Raw genomic sequence first — 23967 nt, forward strand, 5'->3', positions numbered from 1 at the left:
TCATAGGAAAACTCACTAAAATCGCTGGCACATTATTTGCATACGCTTGGTTTCACCAATGGTATTCGCTTCTATAGCATTGGGGTGTTTTTCCCTCGTCGCGTCCCTTCCGTCCCTTTCCCTTCCCAGAGGCGTCGACGGGCTCCTATCGCGGCGGCGCCTCTTTCCTTTTTCCTTCCTCTCCAGCCCCTCCCCGGGTGATCGGGCGTATAAGCCACTGGCTTGGTTCCCGGCCCCGGTGCGTTGTATCCTTCGAAGGGTTCACCCAGAACCCTCATACTCTTTTCCACGGGGACTGCATAGAGGAGGCCCCAGCCCTAATTTCCTGCTAACTATCCTCATGTATTTGTTTCGGATGATGTCAACATGAAGTCAATGGATGAAGTAAAGGGGTAATAATAACTTCGAACCTATAGTTTGGAACACACAAATAGGATATTTTTGGCAGAGGCCTGAAGAAGTTTTAGGATTCGTCCAGCGTGTTGTGGGAAGATTATCGGAAGAAAAAGTAAACGAGAGGCGATATTCCACATTCGTCCGGCCACACCTTGAATATGTGGCGAGTGCATGGGATCCGGTGCAGAAATACCTAGTCCGTGAAGTGATAAAAAGTAATGAAATATAAAGGTAAGCTTCGCGAATCTTCAAAAACGGCCACGGACGAAGAGAAAGCGTTACGCAGATGTTAAACGAATTAAGCTGGGAGCCGCCAGAGAACGTGCGCTAAATTGCTCGAGTAATTGAGAATGGATATCTTTCAGTGCGATACGGAGAACGTCATAATAAAACCCCACTAAATTTCCTGGTCCAATAGGAACGTTAAGTTAAGAGAGATATTTTGCATGACGCATAGGCATGGGAATTCGATTTTTCCCCGAACTATAAAGGGCTATAATATAAACTAATACTTTCGTTAAATCATTTCTTGTGTATTTTTTTAACAGCTGGTGTCCTGACAACTGAGGATACCACACCTACTGAGGTAGCAAGAGGAGTAGTATGTAGATGTCCGTCCATCTATGAATGGAGACTTTTGCAATGTTAGAAAGTTGCATTAAAATATACGGCTAAATTAAAATAAATCTCAATGAATATGTTTCGCTGAAAATTTATATGGACTCCCAATTTTATGTAGTTTCTCGATGTCATTCTGTTCGACCATCAGCGACGCCAGAGATGTCTTTAGTTCACCCATTCAAATGCAACGCTGGAGACAACACTTCAAGCGGCCCACAGGAAAATAGGGTGCTTTCCTATTAATTTTTTTACTGTCTAAATCGAAAGGTTATTACTCCTGAAGTCAGTATTTCACGCTTTTAGATTTTTAAATGACGATATCTATTTTTCGCGATTAAACGAAAAGTGAGCAATTTCAAGCGCGCGAGAACGTGACGGCTAAGTAGGAATGATGGGAAAAGTCCGTGTGACGTATTTCTGGTTCCCGCTGCCGCCCTGTGAGGTGACCTTGAGACGAGGCTTGAGCGCTGATTCGACGCAGGCTGCTAGCTGGTTGCAGAGTACCCTGATAGCAGGTAGCGCTTGGCTTAAATATGGATTATTACTACCTTATCAAACGAAGGAAACTTTCCGACCTTAGACAATTTTTATAAGTGATTATTAAGAGATGTTTCCCTGAGCTCTGTGACTCATGCATACATTGGTAATATCAGACGATGTAAAACTCCTATCCTCTCGTATAGAAACTAGGTCCCTATGACGTCACGTGGAGTGGAATCGCATGGGCGCCAATCTGGCCTTTTTCAAAGAGGTTAAAATTGACGATTGCCATTCGTTTAAACTGGGATTTCTAAAAACAAATAATTTGCATATTATGAAAACCCTAATGGTGGGTAACTAATAGCAATCAATGCATTTCGTTTTCTTTGATGAAGGAAACTATCCTATTTCTATTGAAATGTTCGTAGATATGATCCCGACGATCACAAGTTTATTGTGAACGATTGAGCGGTCATTTTGGTATACTAGCCAGCACGAATAGAGCCCGACGTTGTGCATTGTTAGAGCCTTCATAGTAATTCATACTTAAGTCTCTTTTATCCTTCGTCCAATTGGCTAGTTCACGCCTCCATGCGATCGCGTCAGATTCTGACTGGGTGTGGTGGCATCCGGGCGATTTTCATTTTTGCATTATTTTTCTTAAATCTCTATGTTTGTTTGTCGTCTTGTCCGAGTTAAATTCTGAAACTCAATTTTACCCACTTTCCGACTGGTAAGCTATCTAGCTGAAATTGTCAGGATAGCTGAGAACCAGATGACAACACAATGTTCTAACAATGCTATGATCGGAACTGTTTCTAGGTATTCAGATAAAAAATTAAATATCGAGATTATTTTTCAAAAATGGCCACCAAAAACCGGTGGCGGTGTTGCCATTATTACCGGAAGTAGTTTTTCACATTGACAAAAGACCTCAAAATATTGCATTTGACATATTGATTCTAAATATTATGAATTGATCGAAATGAAGATTTTATCTGAATCAAAAGAGAAGAAAAATGATGTTACAATGTGAAAATAGATTTTTACAAAAAGGTTTTTCCCGCGGTCTGGCGGTAAAAAAATTAAAAAAATTCCTGTGAGCCTGACAAAGCCTCTGAATAAGTTGTTCACTGTGCCAGGAAAAACTTTGGGCGCATGCTCCATTATAAAAATCAATTTATAATTAACGTCAAATATAATGTTATTACAATGGAACATGCGCCCGACGCGTCGCGACGTTCTTCGTCATATGGATAGCAATTTATTTTGAAACTCTGTCAGGGTCAAATTAAATTTATTTCGTCATTTTTAGCTTGCGAGAGAAACTTTTTATAAAAAGTTATTTTTATTTTGTAATATTATTACACAATCTGCGGTTGTCGTGTTTTGACGAAATACTGTGTTCACGTGAAACAATGACACTTTTTAGGATTTTAATTTATGCCGCGTAATGCAAGCCGTTTAGCGCTTTGCTTAACAATGAGGACCTCTTTTACCCTATTGAGGACCATGTTTATGAGATTGCGAATGTTCATTGGTAATTAATTGATGCGAATATCTTTGATATGCAATAGCATGTATTATAGTTATGTAACGCGATATTCTCTCCCAGCCCTAGGTCGAAACTTGAGGACAATGCACCTTGTACTAAACCATGGTGACTTGGAATAATTTCTGCGTTCAAGTCAACTTCACTTAATCCCATGGGCATCACTTGAATTCCTCCCTTTTCATGATCACGTGACCTCAAAGTGGCTAGAGATAGAATTGTGTAAGTGAGAAGGCTCCATATTTTACCTCAAATTATATATGCATTCAGTGATTATTTATTCCCTGTTATTCGAACTGACATGTGTTAAGAAGATAGGTTTTTCTGCTATTTATTAAGAGTTTTTTTATGGCTGTAATCATATTTGAATCACGGGAGAGGGACTTTTAAAATTAAATTATCACTATAGTAAATAAGTGGTTTTCAGTAATATTTATTTTTATTCGGAATGTTAATGTTTCTACAAAGTAACGATGGAATTAAAAGCTTTTAGAAACTTCACCTTCATAGTCTGCGGCGAAAACCCAGAGGCTCTGAGCCCATGTGACACAAGCTAGAGGCTACTTCAATGTTATGTCTGGCTAAAGTGCTAAGCCTACTTCTTAGTGAAGTACATAGTTGGCCTCAGTAATAAATGGAGCTGAAGACGTGTGAGGCCCTGCGGTAAAGACAAAATGCTATGCGTACCAGTAAACCCGATCACATTTTGGGAGCCCATCGCATTGGTCTGAGCTTTCCGCATAAAATTACAGTTCCATGCATGGGTGAGGTGGACTGCTAAGAGGATGGAATTGAGCGTTACCAACCGGACGTCTTCTGGTGATTAGCAGCAGTTGCGGCGTCCCAGTTCTACCCTCTCGTCCAAGTACACGTGGACAGGGCCGGCTCCGCTGCCTAAATCCCGGCGCTTTGCATTGTTTAGGGGCTAACAGAGGAGCGGGAGAAGGAGGAGTTTAAAAAAAACGGGGTTGGGAGAGGGGGTTGCGATGTGTGCTGATGTGTGCTGTGGGGGGTGGGTGGATGTCTCTCTCTTGGGACACCTCGGGATTTACTCGCTAGGGATTAAGACGGAAGTGGACGACGGGCAGGAGGATTTGGGACTGCCGCCGAGTGCAGCGCCACGTGTTCGGGGGTGGCGGCGGAGATGATTACTCTCAAACGGTCCTCTAGATTCTGTTCATCGGAGGCAACCTCGTCTCCACCCCCTCTCCTCCTTTTTCTCTTTCCCCATTTCCCCCTCCCCCGAGAGGACCAGCTTCGCGTCGCCATGGACACTCTAGGATGCTTAAATGGAGGCCATTCTCATGAAAGTTTAGTGCTGTGATTTGAATTTAAAGATCGATACGAAGGCGTTACTAATATTACTCCAACAATCAGGATGGGCACCATTATCTGAACGTTGTTAGAGTCTTAGAATTTTCGCCTTGAATAAGGTCTAGGGTGAAATATTTGGAAAAGAAGAGAAGGATACTTCACAAGATCCTACGAACTATGCTAGATTTGATGGTGAATATAAAATCAGGGAAGAAGATTCGATATCGGAGAAGAGTAGGTATTATTTTTATAGGGAAGGATGAGAGACCATTGCAGTGTTAATCGTGAAATAAAAAGTGATATTTCTTTAGGCAGTTATTTCATTTATATATTTTATTTTTTACTATTTCTTACCAAATGGCATTCCCAGTACTAACTGGTAAGTAACCAATGCTTTAGTTTAGAATAAGCTTTTAGTATTTCAAGTTTTTGTGATTCATGTCCATTTGGGCTAATTGACTGTCATATCTTAGGTGGCAGAATGAATCATGCAAGCTTGTTAAGAGTTATTCACCACCACATAATTACATGTGCAATTGCGGTAGCGTCTAAGTGCAGCTGAGTGCATAGTGTAGATAATTACTTACCCCTGTCTTGCATCCTAGAGTTGGCTTTGTAATATTGTATGGATGTAGGCGTACTCTTCTAGTGGCGTATTCTATCGTCATAAAAAAAATATCGAAATTCCCCCTTGGCGTTTTTGACAAATATTATATTTTAAGAGTCTTAGAACGGTGCTTGTCCATGCATGAAAAAGTAGACATGAGTAGAATATTCAGTATATAAATCTCACTTTTCCACTCCTCCCATCAGGAATATTACACTATGGCTATCATTAGGTGTCATTTTCATCAAATTTTCAAATTAAACTCAAGATCTACGGATTTCTGCAGGCTTTATGGCCGTGCTTGAAAAAAAAAAACAGAAATAATGGTATAAAATGAATCCAAGAGATGAATTTCGCATTAACATGTCCTATTATAAGATGCACTGGTATCAAAATGGAAGTGGAGAATGGGGTTCAAAGTTATGAATACTCGTTTATTATTCTCCCTTTTCACTTTAAAAGAACCCTAAAAGTTACTCGATCTTTTTAAACTAAAATTAAATTTTTTTAATTTTTCTAACTGGATTGATCTTGAATTGATCAATCATGGTAGCAATCAAGCTTCCCAATCAAATAAAAATCACTTACAAACTTGTTTTTTGCTCTATGTCAAAAGTAGTAGGAGTTTTCACTTCAGGAAACGGTGTTAGTGAACAATCGACTGCATGCTTGTTTTATTTTACTGCTAGAGCTGAGAGTGCTTGGAAGAAGGAGCAGTACCCGTTTAACATTCGTTCAACCTCCCTTCTCATAATGGTAAAGGAGACTCTTCTTCGGTGTACGAGACAAGCACACGCCCCGGTGCTTCAAGAGGTTGGCCCCGTTTCCACGGCGGACGAAGTCACAGCGGAAGGAAATATGGAAGAGCTGGAGGAGTCAGGATTCTCAGTCCTGAGACTAGTTCCGTATTTGGAGGCCATGGCAGTTTCTGTCATTGAAATGCCGAGCCAGTTGTGTCTGGTTTAATTTTGTTAAATTACCCTCACAATATGTTGGCAATAATTTCATGGAATTTTCACTTTGAAGCATCTATCCACTCAATTCTCTTATCTTTTAAAGCTACTCAATTATTCTGTTTAAATAGTACTTTACCTGATTTAAATTCTGATTTTGATTCTAATTACCTGATATATTTGTGTCAATGGTAATAGTGTTTTTTATTTCTTAAGGATATTACCCATTATTATCATTCCACCGAAAAGGCTCTTTCTTGGTATCTGCATCAGGGTTTGTTTAAGACAAGAAAACAATCAAATGCACAAAAATATCGATGACCAGGATTGGGTTCGAAACCGCGATCCTTCGCTTTGGCAGGCGAGAACTTCACTCCGTCGTCACCAAGGCTTGCTAAATTTGGGTGTACGTTCATTTTCCGCGGTGATTTACCGCGATGTAATATCACCCTCTTCATACCCCGTGAAAGAATGGCCACGATAAAGACTTGAAGTAGGTCAGTGGGTGCCTTTAGCTTGTAGTGTGATGGTGGAGAGGTCCTCTCGCCGTAGTGGAAGTCCCGGAGAGAAAGGGGGCATTACTCTTACAAAGAGGTCGCCCTGTTCTCACGTCTTCCGTGAGCTGCCTCCGAACGTGACGGACTGGGCACTTGGGAGAGAGCGTAGACTTCTTCGCGAGCGCTGGGATAACATGTTATAAATAAGGAGGGGTGAGCATGACCTTGCGAGCAGCGTAAGATGGAAGTTTAAGACTCACTCGGCGCAAAAAAAAAAACCGTGTTGTCATATACGGGGGTGACTTCACTTCAACGAAACGCATTTGGCCCAGTCACGAATATTACGCTGGAGTATTCTCCAGTTGGATTCTACATCTACATAATACCCTGCGAACCACCTCTAGGGTGGTTGGCAGGGGGTGACCAATCACCAACATGCAGCATCCAAGAGGACCGCCACATGCACACCGCACGGTCATAGAAATATTACGCACAATAGAAAAATATACATGCTTATTCATAAAAAACTGCTAATTGTTAGTAATTCCTAGATCAAATACATGCAAGGTTAGAACTATGAAAAAAACATGCAATGAGTGATTCTAGCGAGCGACGCCATTAATCCTATCAATTGAGACAACGTTGCTATCCTTAATAGTACGAGGGAAGAATGGCATTTTAAATCTCTCTGTTTTGCAGTCTATTTCTTTTATTTTATTCTCATGATAACGTCTACTATAGCACGATGGTGAACGAAGGATATGATTCACGTCTTCTGAGAAAATATCTTCTTCGAATTTCCTTAGTAAGTTAGGCCTATACTTCGATCTACGCTCCTGTAAAGATTCCCATCCTAACTCGTGTAGCATACTGGAAACGCTGCACTTTTTGTCGTAACAACTCATCACAAATATGGCCGCCCTGCGCTGTACTCGATTGATTCCAGCTACTTGCCCTACCAAGTGTTCTACCTACCAAGTCCCACCAAGGATTCTAAGTGTTTTGTCAGCCATCGCGCATTTAAATAAATTTTCAAAAGCCCGCGTCGCCGAGGGGTAGCGTGATCCGAATCAAATGGTGAATTAACCCATAATTCTGGCTGTTAAGTGACATTTATGTTCGTGATCGTGTAATCCAATAAAAACAAATCCAATACATTTCAACGTAAACATATGAGGTTATGAGTGCTATAAATTGCTAAAATGGAGTGGATAAGAACCGCAGTGGAAGATTACAATCGTGGATTTTTTGTGCAGCCCTAAATCTACTTCCCAAATTACCTGTCTTTGAAGGAGAAGTTAACACAAGGCAAAATCACCTTTTTCTAAATTCTTATCTTTTCATTGAGTTAATGATTATTTGCACCCATCATAAGGTGTTGCGTAAAAGTGGTTCAAATATGTTGAACTCAGTGAATCATGAAATATCTGCTGTATTCGTTCTTCTGTTGAGATTTCGATGTCATCCTTCATTACTTTATGTACCATTTATTCTTGAGTGTGATTCCGAGGGTCGCGAAGCATTTTTCCATGGAAAGTATATTTCATACTTTTCCGCCTCTTTGATACAAAAAAATGTTGAAAGAATCAATTGCATTTTAACGATATAATATCACATTAATATTTTAATAAGTAAATTGATCCCCCCTCATTACCTCTACATCTTCATTATCCCCTTTTATATGCTTTGTTAACTTTGCTCATGCGATTGTTGCACTGTAAGTTACTATCTACAGTCATTTGATTAATTAGGCCACTAAAAATAACAAGTTACGGAGAATGGTAAGCCTATGATTTTTTATAACTGGTTCATTATCAAAAATAATAAAACCCATTTATGTTCATTAGATATACCCACCGATTTTCATGAAAAAAACATGATGATTTTCGAATCGTATGCACTCACACTCCTAGTAATTTTCAAGCCTGCTCGAATGCTCATTTGCAGAGAGTCGTAATTAAAACAAAAGAGTTTTTAAATATGAGAAATTGCATATTTGAATAGCCAAACTCGAATATCCCTTAATTATTTTTCCCACTCATTGTGCTCCACTCTCTTTCACTGTGATCATTGACGTCATCGATATAATAATGCTTCTCTTTCCATGCCTACAACTGTTTGTTTTCCATTATGTAAATTACAACCGTTGAGTTAAGGGTGATATTAATTTTTTTCTCGTTCGTTAAATTTTTAGCACCTGCCTCGGTCAATTTGGGGACCCAGCGTCAGTGTATAAATCAACGCCGTTGTTTGTTTTTTCGGTTTGAATATCTGACCTTTTTACGCTCTCTCTGCTTTATGACCACTTTTAATTGGCTAAGATAGAGCAAAACGCGTAAATCGCCATTGGGGCCTTATATACTTGTCGTTATCGTGTGTTCCGTCGTATCCCATTCCATAACACATCAACTTTAAGGATTTTTACCTTTAAAAGCCCCCAAATATTTCTATATTCGCTTAAAAGTGCAATTTTTTACATTTTAATTTGGTTAATGATGGCTGTAGAAAAATCTACTAATTCCGAAAATCCATTTTCTTTTTTACTCCCAATATTTGATGCATTCTGCACCTAAACTACTTGCATTAAAATGAAATTTTCCAACTGCTAATTGCGTAGATTTTGAATTTTATTGGCCTTTTTGAGACGCACGTTTGTTTTATTTCAGTGAAACCACGAAGTAACCGTCGTATATTTAGATTGCTGAACATATTGCGCATTTTATGCTTAAATATAAGCGTTTCGAAAGCCTAAAGCATGGTTTACGATCAGCGTCAACTTGAAAATCATCCTCAAACTCAGATTGAGTACATGGGTTCTATTGGACGAGTTAACAATACATCTAACCGTCAAATTCAACCGTCAACTTCTATGCCAAGCCGGGCTGAGCTTAGACGCTATAGTTGACGGCGGTTGATGCTTCACGCCAGCGCATGCGTAGTAGATACACAGTGCGGATATCAGGTTTCATATGTTTCCTGTTTGGATCAAATAGAGTACAAGCATAGGCAGATTTTAGGGGAGGACACGGGGGTAAGTGCTTTAAAAAAATAAATAAAACTTCACACTCCAGACGCTTAAAAAGTAGACAAGATTTTTAATGCGGTTATCATTACCATAATTTCATATGAATAAGTTTCATATCTAAATAAATATTATATTTCCTGCAGACATTGCTGTATGTTGTTTTTAATCTCAAATATGAGAGGATCGTTTGACTTTCAGACCCTTGTGCCCCCCAGAAAAATCCTGGATCCTCCCTAGAGTACAATTATTTGAAAAATATATTTATTTACTCAATATTGATAATTCACTGCAACCAAATGCCCTATTACTGCCTTTAGTGTTAAGATAATTTAGGACTAGTTGTTTTTGGAGCTATTTGATCCTTAAAGTCTTCCTAGTTGATTAAGCAGTAGAAAGTGCATAGTTATGTGCCACCCCGCTAATCACCTTAATCACCTACGCCGTTAATCGCGCGTGGAGGTTCGTGACACCAATCGTTAGCCTATTACTGAAAATATAACAAATGGGTGCTAAAATATAAGTCTTGCGTTGTAGTCGATTTCACTATGGTGTTGCATAATGATATTTAGTATGATACTGTAAAGCTATTTATCTGAAAATCTTTTTTTTTTATATAATTTTTTAACCTCTTATAGGATGACGTGTTACATTAGTGCGCATGATGAATGTTTATGGCGAGTCGTCTCGAAGAAAGCACTCTTCAGCTTGAGGCATGCGTAAAAACCCATTTAGATTGGTTGTACATTTTGTATATGTTACAGGAAGACCAAATCAAATTACGAACTGATCTCTGCATTTCTTCAGGGTTTTCTTCCGCGTCAGCTTGTTTGTGGACAACAGTTTCGCTGGCTATCCTGCCAGCGTCTTCAGGTCGAAGGTGTTGTCCTCAAACAAGCTGACGCGGAAGAAAACCCTGAAGAAATGCAGAGATCAAGCCATCGCCGCGGAAACCTACGTTCTAACAAATTACGAACTGCAAATTTATTGTCATTCTAATATAAATTTCTTAACTTTCAACCACCTAAAGCGTACTGACAACTTCCCTTTGTCAGGGAATAATGGATGAATTAGTAATGCATATATTACAGGAACCATTCCTTGCCTGTCAGTCATATTTTCTATTGAACCAGCACTGTAGGGTAGGAGAGAGTGTGTTCGGATGGCTACCAAGGAACCGCGAGAGAGGGATGGAGGAGGATGGAGGGGTCTGATGGATCTTCCGTGCGAACGAGCTAAGCGCGGCGGAAGTCGCGTCCTTCTTAATGCTTTGGCAAGCGGTGCCATTGCGCTATGAGTGAAAAATTAATTGCGCGTGGGAGAGAGTGCTCTTCATCGGAGACAGGATGCGGCCATTTGCGGATGTTATGCATTCAGGAAACGCGTCGTCGCGGCTACGCTCCTAAGCCGCGTGGCCTCTCACCCCTCCACTGCTGACCACAAATTGGATGCTGCATTCGCCGCTCCATCCTCTCCCAGCCACGATGGAAACCGTGACGGGTCCCGCCTCTGAGTCAAAGGACCTTTCTCCGCTGAAAATTTAGAAACATAAAATTAAATGATTAAAACATAATCACAGACGATTTTAATTTCTTTAGTGGTCCATATATTTTTATTTGCCTACCAAGATTTTCAAAAAAATATTATTGTAATATTCCAGGTCAAACAACTCATATTGTGAGCTTATTATTACAGTGTTTTGAAGGTAAATGGGGGTTCGGAGACGGATCGAAGAAAAACTTTCTATCAAGATATCTTCAGGTCAAAAACATACGTATGCTCCCTCGGAAAATGTTCATACTTCACTAAACACACTCCTGCTACCTTCCCCGCTTTTTAATGACCTCTTTAAAACCTCCCGCCACCTCCAAACAATGGAATAAACAATCTCGCGTAGTATGTTATTTCACCTCGATAATGATCTAGTTTATCCAAACCTGGATTGGACCAAGAAATCTCTGATCACACATACTTTTGTCTTTAAATATTTTACTTGTTACTCGGTCATCTACAAAATATCGTATTCTAACCTAAGTCGATTATAATAATTACAATTTAATTCAACGGTATTCGTCAGCTTGCATCTGTCATTTCTTACAATTTTATAGTCATCTGGCCGTTAGAGGGTCGGATGATGAGTGGAGGACTTCAGTAATTAGGACTGGGTACTAATGGATATTTCTCCCCACGTTATTGTCGCCTATGCAACGATGGTTCGCAAGATAACAACATCGGTAATCGAGATAGTAGAGCATTGCTTGCATACGGAATTCAGCATAAAAATGTTTATTTCCCATATTTATCTTCTATTTTTGCGGATTAAACGCTCACCACATACTTCTTTAGGCTTTGGCTGGTTTTTGCAGCAGTTTCACCGACGACTTCCTTTCCAAGTTATATTACTCCCCCGTTTCCGAGGTAGGCACTTTGAACTCCTCTTATGCATTTTTCGATGCTCACATACAACAGGAAAGAATTATAACGAAACTATAATTAAAAAGTAATAATAGTAAGTTCAAATGCACGATAATCATGCATGTGGTGAACATAATTGAGTTTTACTCCAGATTTAACGCATTTACTTGAATGTGCAGCTGAACTACTAGCAACTATCTAATACTCAACTAGTCAAAACGGCACAGCAAGCATAAATAAGAAATGAATGAGGAAAAAGAGAGATAAAAGGCTGGACATTATGAATGAATCAATTCCCGATGAATCACTGTCGAGTTTCATGCGTTATTTGAATCAGGTTATATTCTATGAACGCTCTTATGTGAGCGTTCTGCCAATGATTGCTTCATATTGTATATTTATATATTTCTCTATTCTGGGGTAATTTATCGTCTTCATCTATATTTTACGCTTATGCTTTTGGGTTCGGTCTACTTTGAGCTAACTGCCGCTTCCAAATCAATCTTTCGGTGCCACAGGAGTAAATGGAGATTTTAAACGCCAAAAAATTATGAATTTGACTTTCGAATAGTTCAACGGTCAACGAATCAGAAAGGACTGCATTATTTAACCGAAAGAGGAGCATATCGAAGTCATAAGTTCAATAAACTGTATTTAAATGCCATTGTGTTTCGAACTCTTACATTTATTTAGAGAAAAATGGATTATTTAAGGTTTACATTATTTAATTATGGGATAGAGTACTGTAGGTTTTTCTTTTCGAAGGCATTCAGAGTTGGATGAAGAATTTAAATGGTCAAAAAGGCGACTTCAGTTCCTATAATTTCTAAAATTAAATTAATTGCAGATTACCCATCATTTTCTCAGCTGCTATGTGACTTATGCTCTGAGCTTGAGGCCAATTGGCAGCAAAGTATGTGTGATTGTGGCATTGGGATCTTGTTCCATATCGCACGTCTCGGAAATTGTCGTTAAAGCACGCCCCAGCAGTTACTGCTAATGGTTTGCCCTAACCTCACATTTCCTGCGCTTGGGATCGTGATACTGCACTGAAAAAATGCATGCAGTACTGGCGGGGTAGACACAGGGCATACCAGCTGGTGTGATATCCCAGGCGTGCGTGCACTTCCCATAACCATGAAGTTCAGATGGAGAAGAATGGATGAAGTCTTGCGTGGTTATTCGTATTCCCCTGCTAACAGCTTTCGTGAAATTCTATCGAGCTCTGGTGACGAAGCTAACAGAAGGTAGTTTTTCAGGGTTATTCAGTTTTTAGGAAATTAAAAGACCTGCATTGTTCCCCCATGCCTGAAAACTTAATAAATGGTATTTTAACAACGAAAATGACTCCTCTTCATCTAGAATTTTTTTTATAAATTGATATCCCTGAAGGCGAAATTTTATTTTGGTGCACGACCCAAAAATAAGTAGGTGAAAAAATCAAAATTTGAGATTTTTTTCGAAACTTATCAAAGAGAGCAACCCTTTCTACAAAGTGAGTGTAGTGTCCATGATGAAAGTACACAAATGTTAAATTACACACTTCTTGTTTCAAAAACTCAACTATCCAAACGTGGAATCCACACATTGTGTCGTTTTCAAGATTACCATTTGTGTGCTTTCATCATGGTTTTATCGAACTTCCACGAAATCAATCCAGAAACGATTTTATGCGTGAGTGTAATGGTCTGTGTACTATACATTCTTAAATTTTGAGATAAAAAATGACGCTTTGTTAGTGGGACATTCTTACAGTGTCTTAATGTATTTCTGCGAATTATGAACTTTGTAATTAAATCTCCTTAGGAGAGGGAGTTTGTCCCTTAAATTCCTCTTAAGTATGGAAACGTATGAGGGAGTAGTTACTCCATAGAAGGATATTTCATGGCGTTCAGCTGCGGTCGCCGCTATTCAAATCTTCGCAGGTCCGCTGCCTACAGAAATATTGGGAGGATGCCTGATCCTGTCAGGGTCAGGGCAAGTATAAGGCCTTTGAAATTCCATCCTGATCCTTTTCTTTAAGTTCCGCTGGGAAGATTTTGGAAATTATGGGAAGGATAAGTTCTACTTCACTCGTGGAGTCATCACGTTAACATTTGTAATTGCCGTATCTCTATTAAAAACTGTTACATTGAGTTTTTTTTACTTCTGTCCTAATACTTAACGAATACTAAGGGAATCCGGGGATTTGGTTGTCGTAGTGGCTGGGGTGTTGCTTAAAGAATACTTTATAGTTATTTACCCACATAGAAAACGACGTTTTGAGGTTTTATTAAACGTACGGATTAAAATATAGGCCGAGTGAAAGTTGTCTTGGTGGAGGTTTTTATGAAGAAGGGCAGTTGGCTTAATGCTGCCGAAATTTAGGAAGAAGCAATTGTCTGAAAATGTCACCAATTAAATTCATCTGATACCTATTATTGAAAATTGAGCTTTTTAATTGCCCTCCAGCTGTAAGTATCAATCGTACCGAGCGCCTTTAAATTCTTTCGCTTGATTTTTCGTCGGTCTGTCTTGTAATGGTATCAATTTTCTACTCTTTTTGATTTAAATACCTGTATGAAAATAAGCTATAGATGTCATTTTCAGCTGTTCTTACTACCCTTAAAACGACTATTATATTAAGACACCTCTACAATTAACTTTCTCTCATAAGTTCAACAGATTAGGGCTTCAATTAGTGGAAGTTAGGCATATTTAAATAAATAAAAGATCGTAGCACTTTTCCACAAACTTTTTTTCTGCGTACTACGCGTTTCGGCTCACTGAGCTATCATCTGGTGCAAAACCAGTACTTGATACTTGAACCAGACAGTTGAGAAGTTCTTGTACCAGATGATGGCTCAATGAGCCGAAACGCGTTGTACGCAGTAAAAAATTTTGTGGAAAAGTGCTACGATCTTTTATTTATTAACCTAGCTTTCTTTTATTTATAATCTTCACAATCGCCCAGTCAGATGTCTAAAATAGTACTGATATGCTGAAAGTATGCTAAATGTAGTACAAAATGCATGCATGTTAAAACCTTCCTATATGGTTCTCGAATTTTATGCCCTAGGGTCCGTTTCTATCACGCTATTATAATTTTATTGAATTATATTTTTTTCTATCTTCATGATTTTGCAAGGTATTAATGGTGATAGATCTTTTGATTGTCGATGGAACTTATTAAGTATATTTTTGGTGTAAACTCCGTTTGCCCCCAATTCTATCTCGTAGGACCGTGAGTTCTTTGGTACATAGACTAATTTAATCTGTCCGGTCGGTAAGGAGAACAGCCACTGTCTCTCTTTCCTTCACCGTTTCCTCACCTCTCCTCATTCCGTTACCTCCAAATTGCTCCGGTGGCTAATTGCAAATTCCCATGCGCCCCCTCATCTTAATACATATATATCCATCTTCTTGTTCTCTGGATCCCACCACGCGGGAGCACTATCTCAAATGCCGATGCGAGGCTTTCCCGAAAGTGGCGCTGCCTCCTAACCGTCTTCATACGCGCCGCACCCATTGTTCTTCCTCCTCGCGATATAGCTCCGAGCATAAACAGCTATGTATGGACTTTTTTCGAAACAGCGAGTGAAGGGATATTAAAGTCTCGTGCAGAGAGACAGAGAGAGAACGCTGAAAAATAAAACGGATTCATTTCGCTGTAATTAACTTGTCGAGGATGGCAATCTTGCTGTAGTATTAAGATTAGCGTTCTCATCCGCGTGCCCGCCTATATAGCAGTCTTCCAGACTTCCTTTCCTCGACGGAAGTTTAAGTCTTTTCTTAAAATGGAAGATACGGGAGTGGTGGATGTCTCATTCCACGCCCAGCGTCGGAGTGTCAATAGGGAAGGAGGCGACGCATTTCTTTGGCCTGCATGCCTGAAAGCAAACTTGCGCTATTCCACGTTCTTCGCCAATCTAATTCGCTCGACTGTCGCGTCGGGCTAGGAACAGCTCCGAGGAACTTCATTTAAAACTTCATGTCTGCTATGACGCCTTGAAAGTATTCTAGTTTTTCCCAAAAATATTCCTCCTCAAGACCAAACACGCCTCTTTAGAGCTTTGTGTGATTGCCATACACTTTCCAGTTCGTTATTGCGCCGATTCTTGACTCGCGTCCTAGCTGGCGACCCTCTCCATATCTTTCGTTCTCTCTGTCCCATCGTATCTCATTTCAAACTTTCCCTGCATCCCTTGTTTTACTTCCCTTGTTCTCCACATCTGTCTCCCTCTCTCTCTCTCTCCGTACCTCAACCGCATACTTCTTTCTACCAGCATGGCAGCTTTCTCCCAGTATGGTCACCTTCCCTCCTCATCAAACAAGGATGCAAATTCATTCTGATCTTACCTTCGAGTCAGTTAATTTTTAATAACCGATTTCTAGTCTTCCCATTGTATGAATCACTGTGCGTTTGGTCCATTTTAATGGAGATGCTATAGGTAAATTTTCGTTTTGCTTGTGCTACTTTCTATGTATATAGAAAATTTTTTAATCTGTATGTGGGCTAAGTAAACATCTCCTTGTATCGCAGACATTTCTATGCCCATGCACAAGCATTCCTCAAATATTATCTATATGTTTTGTTTTAATTCTATTCCCTTAGAGCAGGCGCTTCATTTCTATCTATGTCCCAAGTGAATCAGCTAAGCGATTCATAATAGATGAGATAGGAACCTTTAGGTCATGAAAATCCTTTTTGCTGCTGTGAGTAATACTGTAAGTACAGCTGTGCTATTCACCACGATTTTTTTAACCCTCGGCCTCCACCTGCTCAATACTTACGTGAACTCCACCTGGGGTCTTTTTTGACCCCAAACCGTAAATTTATAAACAATCAGTTAATTTTCAGGAGATTTTGAATTATACCGTTTTAAATTATGATAAAGACATAAATAAGGAATTTTATTGTTTTATCAAGTAATATTAACATTTTGAAATACAATAACATTTATTCTAGAAAACTCAACAAATTATTGTTCATCCAGAAAATTTCTCTTATAATTTTTCCGTTTCAGTCCAAGACAAAAAAAAACAATTACTTTTATAAAATTAAGTATTGAAATTACAACTAATCTATCTTACAATCCTTCACATTTTCTGCAGAATATAATGATATTTGAACGATCATTACAAACAAAGACTCCACATTTTTCACACCTCCGATTCATTACCTACCGGATTCTCTCAGACAAAATGAACAGCACCTACGTTTTTTTCTACGTAGTGACCCTTCTACGCTGCAGTGGAATAAATGTTCAAATCCTGTAGAGTTAACTGCTTCCCTAATTGCTTGCATTCGTGTCTGAGGATTTTTCAATTGCCTTCTTATCTTTGGTTCTACTAACTCCTTTGCCAAATCAATAAAAAAATTTCTCCTTGCTCCCTTTCCTGTTTCCCCGTTGAACCTCTTTGAATTTATAACAAAAGTAATAAATGCTGCAATATCAATAATATAAAAATAGAACAAGAGGTCATCTCCATGTCCTACGCTTTACTGAGTAATGTTTTGCCATTAGATCTACAGTGTCGACGCGGATTTTGTATGATAATAAAATAAAATTAGTTTTTTTTTATGTTCACCGCGACTAACATCAAATGACCGGTGTTGAGTTGAAACTAGAAAAACTGCCTTTCTTGGCTTTGGGACATATGAAACCATTAGCGTATTGTTTGCATAAGAAAAAATACTTGAATGCTCCTCTCGTTGCTTGGCGGGTAACATCACCCTCGGAATTTCTACGCGATTTGAACTTAGTGGAGTGGTGGTGCAATGTCCCTCATCTTCACTGTCCTCAAACTCTGACAAATTTTCTTCTTCCACTATCACGTCTGTAACATCCTCTTCTATTTCAATTCCTTCCTCTTCATCACTGCTCAATTCACAACTGTCCATTTGTATGTCTTCGTCATTGTTCTGAAAAATTTCATTTAGTACCTGATCTGCACTATATCCTCAGCTCAGCCGATGAAACTCCATGTTTATTTCAACGTTTTGAAGGTACACTTTTTTACTGGTCCCACAAAATCACTTTCGATGTGGACTATGCACCTGCAGAGCTAAAAGGAAAATAAGGCCTGACCTCCTTGACATGAGAGTTGCGCATAGACAGCGGTGGCTAGTTCGAAAATTAGGAGGAAGGGGAAATCCTGTGACAAAGTAAAGGTGATGAATCATAATCACAGTTGAGGCAAATTGTCCCCTAGAGTATTTTCTTTTCCCCCGCTCAATGCACCTGCTGATGACATAAGGTTACGATGGTCTAAGAGGCCAGATAGTGCCTTCGACATAGGCGTTCCATGCTGTTATTATTTCATGAGTGAAAATGCTAAGTGTTTGGCATGAAATAATATGAGGATAATACATCAACATGATACCCTCCGAGAGAACTCAGGCAGGTGGTGGCTATTTTCACTCAATCTTCACTGGGCCCACGTTACAATATCTGTGATACATGATATTCAAAATATAGCTCTAAACGGAGGAAAAGATATTGGATTCTACGAACATTTTCAGCAGGAAAGACGGGAACCAGCTACCCAATTTATGGAAAAGAGTGTACGTTGAGTAGAAAATACTCACTCCCTGCCCAAAACCCTAGAGGTGGCTAGGAGTTTATCATTTAGATTTAGATGTTGAACAGAGTGCTCCAACAAAATCCGAAAAAAGTTTTATAGGGAAAAAAAGGAAAACACTAGGAAGGATTGACTAATGAGATGAGCCCAGCCTTGAATGAATGATATAAAAGACGATCTCTACCTCCATTCTGCACTCCAGTGACCTAAAGATGCTAGTAGCAATGCCGGCGAAACTGTTGTATATGAAGAAAGACACACGCGGTGTATAACCTGGAAACTTTGCATCTGAATCTTCATCCCACCATGAAGACCTACATAAAGATTACCTACCTTTCAACATGTTTTATCAATTATGTTTCCACAGATATACATTTCAAAATTTAACACCTACACAGTCTCCACCTGGGGTCAAATTTGACCCCACTCAGGAAAAATAATCCCATCCGTGAATAACTCAAAATTTTAATTAAAAAATGGCATGAATTTAAAGACAAAACATGCGGGGAGGCATAACTGTAACATGGCAAGATAATCTGAATTGAGTAAAAAATTACAGGCATTTCATCAGCCTTGGGGTCAAAAAAGACCCCAGGTGGAGTCGGAGGGTTAAATACGCAGAGTGTCCAATAATTTTTTGGCCGTGGTCTCCTTGCTGGAATATTATAAGGTTGCGGTTAAAGTCGTTTTATGTTATGATAACTGGTATTTACAACGATTTTCTTGATTATTTTCCAGAATACTATGCCAACACCCGCACGATTACAGCTCAGTACCAGTAACTTGGAAAAAATATGCAATGTAATAACGTGTTTACCAGTATGTCACCTGGCGGGATAATTTTTTACTTGATATCCCTTTGTGCCTCAAGATGGACACCTCTACTGGTGAAGAAAGCGACCGTTATTTCTTTAGAAATTCGTGTCCCTGTATTGCGCAATGAAAAATGTGTTACTAGGTGGGTTTTACTAATACTCAGACGTTAAAAGCAAGTTTTTGCATATGAAAGGGTAAAATCGTTCCTGAAAAATTTATCAAAATTCGTTAACTTTTTGAGTTTATTTCTCCAAGATTACTCTTTTTAATAGCTGTCCCTCACTTCCCTATCAGAGGAAATATCAATTTTTACAAAGAAATTAGAAATGAAAATATAGGAAATTAAATATTTGGAACTGGGTTTTGGCTGACTTAGGCAAATACCAAAGGGATCGGAGAATACTTTTAGCTGCAAAAGCCGAGACTAAGACAGCTATTTACTCTTGCCCTAGCTAATTTTTACTGGGGCTATTTTACACTGGCATTTAGGGATTTTCCTTTTCTGGGGTTTTTCTGGGGAAAGCCATTTACAGCTGTGACCTTTGTTAATCGAAAGCTGATTTTATGCTTCAATTCAAATTCTTGCTGAAATTGCTATGCTAACTTTAGTGAAAATAAGGAAGAGCACATTTTCCTCATACATATCACATCAGTGAAGAACTGCAATTTATTTTGAGCTGTGGGTGGAGGGCTAGGCTACTGGTTTGAGGGCACCGAGTTCGGATCCCGGGCGGTGCCTTTGAGAATCCCCGAATAAAATTCCATCACGCGCGAGGCGACCCAGGAAGAGGAACTTCCCCACATCTGGATCACATCAAAAACCTGGAAAAAGCCGTGAATTTCGTCATAAAGCCTTAAAAATCTCTCAATCGGTATTTCATGATCGCAGAACTACGATTGACAGATTAAAAGAAAAATGGATATTTTGATCATATTTCAAGGTCAGTCTCGCGCAGACATGGCCACGGATTTATCTGGACATGTCCTTTGAAGCGTAATTATTTGTCCGTGTGCCATGATGACACATTGAACTTAAGCCTTTACCAAAGCCGGAAGACTGGTATCCAAAGTTTTCATTAACACCAGCGAAAATTCCGACACGTCCTAACTTCTCTGGCACCCTGGTACCTCAATTTTCCCACTCACGACCTTTAACCGGAGCTGAATTATGCAAACGATATGTGTCGTCAGGTAAGATAGCACTTCGATTGCTGCGGTCGCATTCACGGTGTCAGCCGCGTTAGTTAAATTTTTAGTTAACGTTTAGCGGCCGATTTTTGTTACGTGATCAATATTTCTAATTAAAATGGATTATTTACAAACCGTGAATTTGAAGGCATTTAGACCGTGAAAACCTGGAAAAAACCGTGAATTTTATGATTTAGATTGAGTGGGGACCCTGCAGGTCCTTGCTGGACATTATGGCCGGCGACTCCCGCCCAAAATTCTGGTCGGATCTCAGAGTGAGTGGCAGTAGTTGCTTTTGTACTTATTTTTACAACTGACTTTAGTCCTATCGTTTTTCTTCTTTTTTCAGTCGTGGTATGATTACAAGCTGCAGTGGGACCCAAGGGAGTATGGCGGCGTGGAAATGCTTCACGTGCCCTCCGACCACATATGGCGGCCTGACATCGTCCTCTACAACAAGTGAGTACAAACTGAAAACAAAAAGGAGCCCAAATCACTTCCCTTGCAGGAAATTTTAAGAAGTACACTTTTTTTTCTTCGCAGGCTATTCTGTTGATTAGCCTTCCTCTGGAATCGAATTTTTCAGACGCTCTTGTCTGGCTTATGCTCAAACCATTATTCTCAAGGGTTCGATTTCAGCCTCTTAAAATGAACTACGTCATATGAAAGCTATACGATAAAAAATAATGTTCATTGTTTGAAATTGGAAGGTCGCTTATGACTATACGATACAAATATTAGATCGATTGTTTAGCTTTGAAATGTTTCTCATGAACACTAAAAGCGATAACAATTGTATTTTTTCAAATCAACAAAAATGTGTCATTTCTTGAGGCAAATAAAACATTTAGGAGCTTCAGATAACAAAAAGTATTCTATTTTTATACCCACCCATTGTTTTTCCAAGGATAATATAGTATATTTTTGTTCGGAATAGGGTTTTTACCCTGAATGCTCGCGGGCCACAGTTTACGGTCAGATGATAGGCCCAACGACCCTCGTTTGTACCCAAAATCCTCCTCCCGTCTTCGCAGACTAGAGCCAAGGGCGCAATTTTCCTTAGGTAACACTGGCAGGATTGAATTATTCACGCAAACCGACTGCCCAAGCGTCCTGGAGATGCGCCGACCTTCATGAGGCATTCCGATCGTGGCAGCAGGCCTCACGTTGCGGGAAAAAAAGAGGAATTTGAGTGCCAGGGAAGCAGACGTTTCAGTGGCGAAGGGAGGTCACTAATGGGGGTGGAGGCCGCCTGATTCCAGGAATCCGCTCTCGGCATCTTGGGTGGTCTCAAAAGTCCTCCATCCTCATTGAGTATATTTACGAAAAGTTCGAAGTTCAGCTAAGTAAGTGCAGTAAGCTGCAGTAAATGGACGTAAAGGCTCCTTCTCCTAAGCAATGTGGTCTATACTCTATCAACTAAGTTCAGGATAGCCGACAGAGTTCTCATCAATCATGATCCAACAACCACGAATAGCTCCAATTTTACAGTGAGTCAATAGTGTATTTCTAAAAAAAATACCTTCTCTAAATTCGCGGAGGTATATTACCGTTTAAGGAAGATTTCGCAGTGTCAACGCGCTTAATTTTATGTTCAATAGTAAGTGTATTCATAATTATTTTAATGCCTAGCCTTTGACTTTAGTATTTTCGGAGGATTATTTCGGTACTATTGGAAATTGCGACGTGTTTAACATCTATGGGAAAGTTTTGGGGAAGTCTTGGTTCTTAATATATAAGAGGAATATATACTAAAACCATTAAATATCACCTCAGGTAAACTATTAGGAGGTGACGTTTAGACGCCAAATTACATCGCCGATGTCAGAGCTTGTGTCATATTGGCTTTCCTTTTTTTGTATACGATACACATCGAATATCACTTTCCTTGAAAAATGGAAATAATGCGTCTTTAAATGCCACTATTCGCGGCGAATGATTTCATTCTCATAATCATTCAGCATGATCATGTGCGTGATTATTCACCGTGTATAGAGGCTTTAAGAGTTGACAATGTGGCGGCCTGTTTTTAGCCCAGTTGACAACGCAAGTATCTTAAACGCACTGTATCCAGGAATTGAATGTATTGCAAAGCGGCTTGCAGGTATATGTTATTTTTTTATTATTAAGTATCCGATACTTTTTAAATCTAGAGTTATTATTTCGTGGCTGCATATCTGGGAATGAGGGGTGCCTGGCACTAATTCAACTATACTGAGTTGATTTTCAAATAGCGTTAGTAACTAGTTCAGGCTATCATTGAAAGATTCCAACTGACAAGAAATTAGCTTTGAGCTACCGAAGACATGGGAACGTAATATACCAACTTTTAGGATACGACGTAATATTTTCAATGATACTCCAAGAAAAACTCCTATAAACTCTTCAAATTTAAATACACAAGGATTTTATGCATTTGAATATCGCATCTGAAAATCCGTTTTCTTTATCTAATCTTGACGCGATTATTAATTACTAAATTTCCTACAAAGTGAGAGGGTTTATAATATTTCCGTCCTTGATTAATATTTAAAGGATATTAATATTTCTCATGGAAGAGTAAAAGCAATGGCAAAGTAATGTTCCGAAACTGAAAAAAAATGTACTTGGAGAGATACTTTGTGTTTGCTTTCCTTCTACTATTAGTACTCTTTCGTAACCACCAAGTAATGCCGAAATCGGTTGATTTTATTAGTATTTTTCAGGGTAAATTATAGTTTCAGCATTGTGTTAACACTGAAATGACCTTAACACCCTAAACATTGACATCAGTCCATACCTTCGAAACAATAGTAGATTATCGTGGTATCATGTGGAAATTGGATTCTGTTTTACAGTATGTTTACTGGTCATGTTTGCAAAGAGTTTTCTTCATTCAATCTTGGTGTTGTTGTCATTTGTTGCATAGAAGTACGATGCATTTCATGGAAAGCATTGACCATAATCTGAATAACTCTTCGATTATGGATCATAAGCTGCAAAAAATATTTCTGGCATAAATTCCCATCCCGACTCGGATAACTTCTTTAAAATTGCTATCCTCTCTACATTCAAATTAATTACGCAATAGGCGTAGAAGTCAGGTTATCCATTGACGGTTAGAGCTTGGAGTCCTTTTCGGAATTGGTATTTTTTTAATGCAGTGAATACGACGTACCTGCCATTTAGCGCTGACCTTGTATGTGAACCTTGTATGTGAACTTCACCGCCTGAATTGGACAGCCTTCCATTCTTCGACGATCATAGCTTTGTACTCCACAACCAAATATGTATTCTCTTTCCGCATGAGATTTGGCAGGTATAATCGATATCCATTCCGCAATACCTACATGGCCGGCTTAAGAGGTGGAGAAGAGTGCCATGGTCCCTCTCTCTCTCTCTCTTTCTCTCTCCAGAAATATTGGAATTGAGAGCCCAGTTGTGGGTCTGTGTTGGGAGGAGGAAGTTTTCCGATGGATGAGAGGCGTGGATGCATCCTTTTTCAAGCTAGTGTGTGTGTGTTGGTTGGGGGTGGGAGGGGGGTCGGGAAGTGTATTCGCGGT

General features: G+C 39.3%; 1 protein-coding gene across 1 annotated transcript in view; it reads left to right on the forward strand.

The window, feature by feature from the left end:
- Positions 1–23967, forward strand: part of LOC124171649 (acetylcholine receptor subunit alpha-like) — a 501957-nt gene that overhangs the window by 323006 nt on the left and 154984 nt on the right. The window contains exon 3 of the mRNA XM_046550909.1: positions 20775–20884. Within this exon, the coding sequence (XP_046406865.1) occupies positions 20775–20884 (110 nt within the window). The remainder of the gene's footprint in view (positions 1–20774; positions 20885–23967) is intronic.

The sequence above is a fragment of the Ischnura elegans genome, chromosome 1, assembly GCF_921293095.1.
Source record: "Ischnura elegans chromosome 1, ioIscEleg1.1, whole genome shotgun sequence".
NCBI lineage: Eukaryota > Metazoa > Arthropoda > Insecta > Odonata > Coenagrionidae > Ischnura > Ischnura elegans.